This window comes from Sinocyclocheilus rhinocerous, unplaced genomic scaffold (assembly GCF_001515625.1).
Source record: "Sinocyclocheilus rhinocerous isolate Xijiao unplaced genomic scaffold, SAMN03320098_v1.1 scaffold642, whole genome shotgun sequence".
NCBI lineage: Eukaryota > Metazoa > Chordata > Actinopteri > Cypriniformes > Cyprinidae > Sinocyclocheilus > Sinocyclocheilus rhinocerous.
In genome coordinates this window covers 1,578,026-1,587,328 of record NW_015626390.1, presented here as the reverse complement: position 1 = coordinate 1,587,328, position 9,303 = coordinate 1,578,026, and the positions used below count along the sequence as shown (strand labels likewise).

Genomic DNA, 9,303 nt, shown 5'->3' with positions numbered 1-9,303 from the left:
CCCAGAATTAAGTGTGTTCTCAGACGTTTGGCTCCCGCTGAATTTATGTCCATGAACTCTTCCTTTTCAAAATGAAATCATATGTGTTGTTTTTCCAGAGAGCTGAAGAGTCATCTTGAATTAACATAAAGGATCTTTCAAGCTCTCATATCAGTGATATGCTTTCACTTACATGGATAAAAACACTGGTATTTGAGCCAGACGTTAACTTCACTTAAGCATTTTGGCCTTGGCTTGTTTTTCCTCTTTGAAACAAAAGAACAGTATGTTCTCAGTCATGTTTGATCAAGGTCATGGCCAGTCCTGCCTTAATATATTTTGCTCCATATCAAAACGTACTTCATATCTTCTTTTAACCTTTGACTTTTCCGTGAGGTTGCTGGACAGTGATGATCAATAGTGTTACACTGTGTTCTCATTTCATTGGGGTTTGAATAAGAACTGATTTATTATAAATTGTAAATGGATATTTACAGTTTCGTATGCTGAGTAGTCAATAAAGCTGTTATGGGTTAAAAAAACAGTCATTTTTAAAATTGGAATTAAAATTGGAAAACATACAGTATGGAAGCTTGTTTCTGCCTCGGAATGTTTTTTTTTTTTAAAGTGACTTTTTATCTCACAATTTAGACTTTGTTTCTCGCATTTCTCACAAAAAAAGTCAGAACTGTCTGTGAGATATAAACAGAATTTTTCAATAGAAACACAATTCTGTGAAAAAAATTCTGAATTGTGAGTTATAAACTCAGAATGCTGACTTTTAATGCTGAGTTCATTTGCAATCCTGACTTTTTTCTCAAAATTATGAGAAAAAAAGGTCAGAATTGTGAGATAAAGTCAGCTAAAAAAAAGCTCCAATACAGATGTTTGCCACCAGAATATATATGGAGTGTTGCAGGTATGAATACTGCAACAAGGTTATTTCATTTTACTGTCCTGTTCCTAATTTACATAATATGAATTTATTGTAGTACTTACAGTAACTGGGTAATAACTAGGAAACCCTGAACCTATACCTCTAAACCTAACCTTAACCCCTTATATTGGCCAGTACTTTCTTAGTTAAGTACACTGTAAGTACATGTAAGTATAAACTGACACTAAAATTTAGCTTTAATTTTTTTTTTCCTGTCCATGCATACTCTAAGTGTGCATTGAAGTATTTCAATGTGTTGTCCTTTAAAAGGGTGGCAATGTTTACAGATGTGTGTCAATGGCTCATTCTCCCATTAAAGTCATTTAGCACCATTGTCCCATGTGTGTAGGAATCAGTGTTTCTGTTTGCAGAGCTCATATGATAACCTAATCTAGTCTTAGGTTTGACAACACCTTGTGCAACTAGTTTCTCCCTCCCTCTCAAGCCCTGCGTACATTACACTTATCTCTTTGTCATAACACTAAGTCAAATGCTTATTTAAAGGTCTATTAGATGCTTTGTTTTGCCTTCAGCTAATCAAAAATGCACCAGTCATTTGCATGCGCCAAGCATGTTTGTGTGGATCATCCTCTCTTTAGAAATGCCAGTTAGTTGCATACTGACAAGTGCAAGTCCTCACAATTCCTGCATTTCTTTATTCTATATATTTGCTTATTTTACAAATTTTCATGTATTGCTGCACACTTAATGGCACTGATAATAGCACCATTAATTATACATATCTTGATAGGTAATAGTATAGTTATGTGCTGTGGTAATTTTTTTTTCTCCGTTAGGAAAAAAAAGGTAATTGCAACTTTTTATTTCACAATTCTGACTTTTCTTCTCAGAATTGCTAGTTAACATCACAATTCAGAGAAAAAGTATTTTATCCCTTGGCAGAAACAAGTTTCCATACATATACATATATATATATAACTTTAAAAATGCATTTGAAATTGCATTTACTGTAAATTGTAAACTGCTTTTTGAAATGCTTTTTCTTTATAAAAAAATGGAACAAAGTCATCCTTGTGATGTTCCCGGTTAAAAATGATTGGCCTACAATAGCTTATAAACTTTTTTATGCTATATTATCACCAAATAGTGCGTTAAAACTTTTTGTTAACTTGCTTTCTTTCAATTCGGACAGGGTTTGTATGTCTTTTTGAAACTGATTGATCGTGGGCCTCATTGTTCTGAGGATAAAGTTCATCTCCGTGTAAAATAAAGACTGTAATAGTGCTTTGGTGTACGTGAACTTGTGTGTGTGTGTGTGTGTGTGTGTGTGTGTGTTTGTGTGTGTGATAGCATGAGTATGTGTGTATCCATGCATGCACAGGTCCGAGGCCTTTATGTTTGCAAGCACACATGTCCAAATGTGAACATGAAAAAATCCCCCCAAAATGCAAAAATTATCACAAAAAAAAAAAGTGAAGTATAACCTGTGTGAGTTTTAGCCCAATAAAGAAAGAAGAAGAAGAAGAGTGATAACATTAGCTAACATTTATGGGAAAAAGAAAATCCTCTCTGGGTCAAAATGACCAGAACACAACATGAAGGTTAAAACAACAACAACAACAACAACAACAACATGTTTGTCTAACACTGTGAGAGAAATCACATTCACATTTCTAAACTTGTTCAGTCGAATCATGCTGCACGTTCCATAAATCATTTAGGTAAGACTTTCTATGAAGTCCATATTTATAATACATTATAAGGGTATTCTTGAGGCATTATAATGAATGCATAATGCATTGTAAAAAAAAAAACATAATATGTTGTATCATCTCATGAATAATCATGACAACAGTTTTAATGCATTATAATAATTACTTATTTGTGATTATAGCTTTTAGAGTGTGATGATTTATAACACACAATGAACACGTTGCATCCACTTAAGTTACAATGGATTATATTTCCCACGGTTATAATGCATTATAAGTCTTATATATTGCCATTGTTTAAGCTCTTTACAATAACTTAGTACATTTTCTTAGTGTTTTTATTGTAAAATGACATTCATGAAAACATCCAAAAGGCTTACTTTACTTAAAGCAGACAAAGACCAAATATAAATAATAATAATAAGAGAAAGAATTGTTTTCAAACATCCATGAGATCAGATATCATATCATGTGATATCAATATGATATATTTGTTTTGAACTTTTTTTTATTGCAATATCAGTTTGATTATTTTGATGGTACCCTTTAGACAACTGTTGATAAGTGACTTTGAAACTCCATGTCAACTACCAGTCATATTATAGTGTGTCTGCTAAATATCTGCCAATAATTTATTTCGATGTTTCTCAAACAGATATTGTACTGACTATCAGTAACTTTACAAGTATGTCAACTGATTCTACCAGCCCTAACCTTAACCTAAGTCTACTACTAAAAAGTATTACAACTGAGCTTAAATCAGCTCACATCAAAACACTCAGCCACTCCTAACCACTCAAAGAGATGTAGTAAGATACTGTGCAGATCTTAAATTTAAAATATTAGGATATGAGACTTTTAGAAATTAAGTGGATTTAACATGGTGCTCATTGTGTCATACTCTTAAAAGTGAATAAGTAAGTATTATAATGTTTTATAATTGTAGTTATGATTATGGGAAGAAACAACATAATTTTTTTTTATATAATGCATTATACATTCATTATAATGCATCAAGAATACCCTTATAATGTATTATGAATACGGGCTTGGCTTCATGGAAAGTGTTACCATCATGTCCTTTAAACTTGAAATTCTGTCACCATCTATGCCCTCACGTCTTTTAAAACTACTATGACTTTTTTTTTTTTCCCGTGGAACAAAATGTCAAAGCTGCTATATAGTGATGACTGTCAAGTTCAGCTGTTACATTTGCTTATTTAAAAGAAAAAGAAAAAAATGTTGGTAATTGAACCCAGGTTCCCTTTCATGCTATTCAGAAGCAGTACCTCGAACTTTAAAAGTACAAAAATATCTAACTCTTTATTCTTCTGTCATGTCTTGCCTGGGGCATCAATTTTGCCAGGACTGCCACTGATGCCCCCTCAAAAGAAAAAGAAAAGAAAAAAATGCATGACACCCCAATGCTTACCTTAGCATGCAGCACTTGCACTATTTTAAAAAAAGTGCATTTTAAATGAATGAGCATCCTCTGTTTTGCTGGCCGCAGACTCTGAGCTCCTGCATGCCGTCGCTGCAGCTCTTTGATCGCTCGCTACTGAATTATTATCACTGCCAGCCGTTTGCTCCTCTCTGTCATTAGCCTGAGACAGCTCTGATTTAACCAGGAACTCCGACACACTACTTCATGTCATCTAAACTAGTATCTTTTTCATTTTAGGACAGAGGAGGTGTGTGAAATGCTTCTGAAGGGTCTGGAGTTTGCGAGGCTGTTGGTGTTTTCTTGCACGCGTGTGTGCATGCGTCTTGGGGGGATGCTGTGGTTATGTGTCATACACCAGTAATGGTTCATGATGGCTGGTCCACCTCCTCCAAAACCACCGTGATTTAACTCAAACCTCTGCATGCAACATGCTTTATATAGACACCATCTGGTTCTCTTTCCTGATAATCATAATTTAGCATGCAAACGGTCCTCCTTTTTTCCTCTAGTCTTCTCTTAGGTGGCTTTTGGATGCTTCTGATTTTGTCCTGTAAACTGTTCACTGATTGTATATTGTAGGGCTTGTGCTTTGTTAGTACTGTTTTACTTACACATTTCTTGTATCTTATAATTTCTCCATATTTTTCGTGTCTTGAAATGAAATGTGTTTATGTGTTCTGTGCAAGAAATCACAACCAACACTTTTCTCATGTTTTAGTGTACAACATTTTAACTTTAATGGTGAAGCAAAGGACAAAATACTGTAGAATAAATTAGATTAAAAAATGTTTGCCACAAGCACATTTTTGATTTGTACAACAAAGCAATGCAACATATTGGTATCTTGATTTCCATATTTACAGAATAAAAAATATATTTTTTTATTCTTAGTCCACTTATTTCAGTGTCAGTTATTTTTTAATAACAACGAACAAACAAACAAAAACATATACAACATGTCTTTCTTTACACATATTTTTTTTCTTCTGAATTTGTATTTTTCTTTTCCATTTTAATAGTGTTTTTCTTTTATGACATTTTGTACGCATTCCCATCAGGAACATACTGAAAATAGTACACTTTTCTTAGTCCGAAATATAACACAAAAGTTATTTTTCTTTTCTTTTCTTTTCCCAAATTGCTTCATTTTTTTTTTCAACATTGCACAGTGGTAAAATATTTCATGTTGGGAAGCGGAAATATGAACATCTGCAAACCAAAAGCATTTTTTTTTTTTGTTTGGATCACTGCAGATCCTTTTAACATTTGGTGAGAAAAATCGCAAAATACCTAAATAGTTATTCATTTCCCAATTGCACAAGTCATTAAATATTAATGCTGCGCATTCACTTTTGTAACAATTCATAATTAAAAACAAACTTTAAAAGGTTGGTTTAAGTGCTGTTTAACCATTTAGATGGCCAGTCGCGCATGGACTGTGCAGCAGGAGTGAGCTGCTGTGGGACATTGAGAAACGGTTTTAAAGGTCTTTCGGTTTGCTAACCTGGACATCTTTGTAGGGAGAACAAAGCAATCTTCTGAAAGACAAATTGGTATCTTCTGAACAACTGTTTGGAGACAGCCTAATATGGTAGGCAACACTAACCCTAAATTCTTTGGTGTTGAGTAAAAAACCAATACACTATTTTGTAAAATGCATGTGTATACATGGTCCTCTGATATGCTAGTCATCTCTGCCTTCCCCTCAAACCTCCTTGTTTATTTTTAACAATCTCATTTGTTAGACTTATGCTATGTAGGTACGTCTGTTCTGAAGTGCTTCTAGTCTTTCTCTATAAACATATTTGTATATGTGGCTACGCTGATCAAAATGTTGATATAGTGCAAAACTGTAAACGTTTTAACGTCTCATTTTATAAGATAACAAAAAATGTACAGAAATCTAAACAAAATAACATTATTAACAGAATAATTAGAATAATAATATAGAGAAATGTTTGGTTCCAGCAGCCCGTCAAACTTCTTTCAAGTATCAACACACACGAACAGACATGCACACAAACGTACACGAGTACTCCCGTAGGCACACTGTACATACATGTACGCAGTTTTGTACGCGGACACACACATCGAACATATACGTAAAACATACGTACAAGGTATAAAAAGTCAACAAATGTTAACTTTTTTTTTAGTTTGTAAAAGTAAATAGTTAAGAAACCAAACAACACCTCAATGAAAAATATATCATAATACTTGACAAGTTGCATAGTTTTGAGATTTTCTTTTTCAGGCACCTCATCTACGTCATCTCTCTTCCCGCAGTGCATGTCTGCACTGCAAAGTAGGCCGCATAAATACTCTCTGACCTTGCTCCCTTTGCTTTGTAACAAAAATATATTATATTTCTTTTCTCTTTTGAAAGTGCCACAGAGATTACTCTGAGTTACAGATACCCATTGTAACGTGATACCCATCGGATTCTAAGATGACCACGCACAAGTGGTCGAGGGAAAGAGAGGCCTGTCTATGTGAGAGTTTGTCTTGAGGCAGTGAGATAAAGATAGAGGAGCTCTCCTCTCCTCTCCTCTCCTCTCCTCTCTCTACATCTCTTCTTTTTCATTCGTTTTGGGGCTGCAGTTTTCGCCCCACCACCCAACCTTGTCTCTCCCTTCCTACCCTTCCTCTTCCCGAAGCGGAATTACGAGCAGCCGCATTCTTCTACAATCATGTTCTGGATGTCCTTTTTGACGATTTTCTGCTCCTCGTTGTAGTAGAGCATGGACATGGCCCGCAGACGAGTCGGCACGCAACAGGACTTGATGTTGCTGAAGGGACTGTACCCTCGCATGCGGTAGTGGTTGATGACCGTGGAGTGGAAGGACAGCGAGTTTCCGGTGATGCTGGCCACGTGGCTGGGACAGTCGCCCTCGCAGTAGTTGGCGTGATACCCAGAGGGAGCGATGATCCAGTCGTTCCAGCCGATGTCTTTGAAGTTTACGTAAAATTGGCGCTTGCAGCAGACACGTACCTTGCCGTCGCACTCCAGGCCTCTTTTGCGACGTCTCCTTTGGGACAGATCGTCCATCTGTCGCACCACGGCCATGAGGAACGGCCGGTGGGATTGCTCACGCTCGCCGCCCCCTGGAGTCACGAGCACCGGCGTAGCTCGAGCATCGGCGCACAACGGGCAGGAGACACGCAGACTCAGCGTGCTTCCCCCGTGCTGCAACAACGCCTGCACGCTGGCCAAAACGGGAAACGTATGCCAGCCACTGCGCCGCGTGTCCACGGATTTCTCTACCAGAACCTTTTCCCCCGTACTTTGCTGCAGGAGCAGCCGGATGGTGATGTTAGCTCGGGTGCGGTTGCCCTTTGGCAGTCGAAGAAAGAGCCAGACGTTGGCTTGCTCCACAAGAGACATTTCACCGCCTTCCTTGGAGATGAGAAAGTTGACAAACCCTGGAGCTTGACCTGAGAGACAGGAAGAGAAGGAAACATCAGAGATTAGTCAAATGAGCTGATCTTTTGTTATCGTACTTGTATTTCACTTTAGCCTGAGGCTCTGGTTGACTTTGGAGATGGTGTGCACATCAGAGCTGACACTGGGAGTGGTGGCATCGGTGGAACACTTTAGCTTTGTGCCAGCAGTGACCAGTTTTTCAAGGTTTCCGCAAAACAATCTTCTTCTGTTTCGTGTGACTATTAATAAATGGCATAGATGTATGCAGTCATGCATCCTTTTCCTGCACGTCAAATCAGTGAATCAGCTGTTCCTACACGCACACTTGCAAGCAAACAATCCCTCCCGCTTGGTTCTTCCTGCACCACCTTGGAATTGAAATAATTGAGGGTTTAAAACCAACTTCATCACCTCTCCTGGTAGTTAACTGAGCAATTAAGAATCTGCTAGCCTAGTAACACATAATGGCCATGACAACATACAGCGTGCAGCTGGAAGCAGTGATGTGGCATGTGGCTTGCTGTCTCACTGGATTGTAAAAGACTGTTCCCTTTGGCTTTGATTCCCACAGTGTTATAGACAGAGGCAATGTCTCTGGAAAATCTCAGTTCATGGATCATTTGGGTACTTCTAAACAAATCCTCTCCATTTACTGACTCAACCAGTTTTTAAGCCACTAAACCCTTGTTGGGACAGTATTTTTGGCTGTTCTCATTGACTGTTGCTTACTTATACTGTAGCTGAGTTCTTTCTTCCTGCACCACCTTGGAATTGAAATAATTGAGGGTTTAAAACCAACTTCATCACCTCTCCTGGTAGTTAACTGAGCAATTAAGAATCTGCTAGCCTAGTAACACATAATGGCCATGACAACATACAGCGTGCAGCTGGAAGCAGTGATGTGGCATGTGGCTTGCTGTCTCACTGGATTGTAAAAGACTGTTCCCTTTGGCTTTGATTCCCACAGTGTTATAGACAGAGGCAAGGTCTCTGGAAAATCTCAGTTCATGGATCATTTGGGTACTTCTAAACAAATCCTCTCCATTTACTGACTCAACCAATTTTTAAGCCACTAAACCCTTGTTGGGACAGTATTTTTGGCTGTTCTCATTGACTGTTGCTTACTTATACTGTAGCTGAGTTCTTGTTAAACTGGCCACCTAGTTGAAGGCTTGGCATACAAGTCCTGTATGTCATTGCTAATAGTAAGAAGCCTCTTGCAACAAGTATTAAGCAATATACTAATCTATCATGTACCACAACATATTTACAGGGTTACGACGTAATAACAATGTCATCGAGCTACAAGTGTGTATGTGTGCGAGAGCGTATTTAAGGATCCCTGGCCCAAACCCATCTGTCCAAACACAAGCGAGCTGCACAAATGCGGTCTAGAAATAATGGGCTTTTTTCTCCCCCAGTAGTGGCTAACGCATTGTTTCCTTTTTAATCTGCACCCAGTGAAAGAATCGAGTATCGTTAGCATTTGCTTTGCTGGGTAAACCCTTCAACTGCCCCTCCAGAGCAGAGGCCCAGGCCCAAGAAGAAAGATCACCACTGAAGCTTTGCAACTCCGCAAACTTCTGAATATATTTGCTGGAGAGCAAAGAGAAATTTTGAAATTTGAAGAGAAGGACTAAAGAGCCATGCGGTAATCCCTCAACAATAAACACCAATTTAACCACAAGGGCACAGTTTGCACAGCTGTCCTGCACACAAAGATGGAGAATAACATTTACACATTCCTCCCCTCCCCCTTTCCATGTCTTCAAAAGGGGCGGGTGGCTGTAGTATAGAATCACCTGGGAACTTAAGTGTGTTTCTGGGGGGGGGTGGATGTCCACTC

At 38.0% G+C, this 9,303-nt stretch overlaps 1 protein-coding gene across 1 annotated transcript in view; it reads right to left on the bottom strand.

Annotated features, from left to right (window-relative positions):
* Positions 1 to 5,298: 5,298 nt before the first annotated feature.
* LOC107713778 (inhibin beta A chain-like) overlaps positions 5,299 to 9,303 on the bottom strand; it is a 13,985-nt gene continuing 9,980 nt past the window's right edge. The window contains exon 2 of the mRNA XM_016519393.1: positions 5,299 to 7,468. Coding sequence (XP_016374879.1) covers positions 6,696 to 7,468 — 773 coding nt within the window. The 3' untranslated portion in view covers positions 5,299 to 6,695. The remainder of the gene's footprint in view (positions 7,469 to 9,303) is intronic.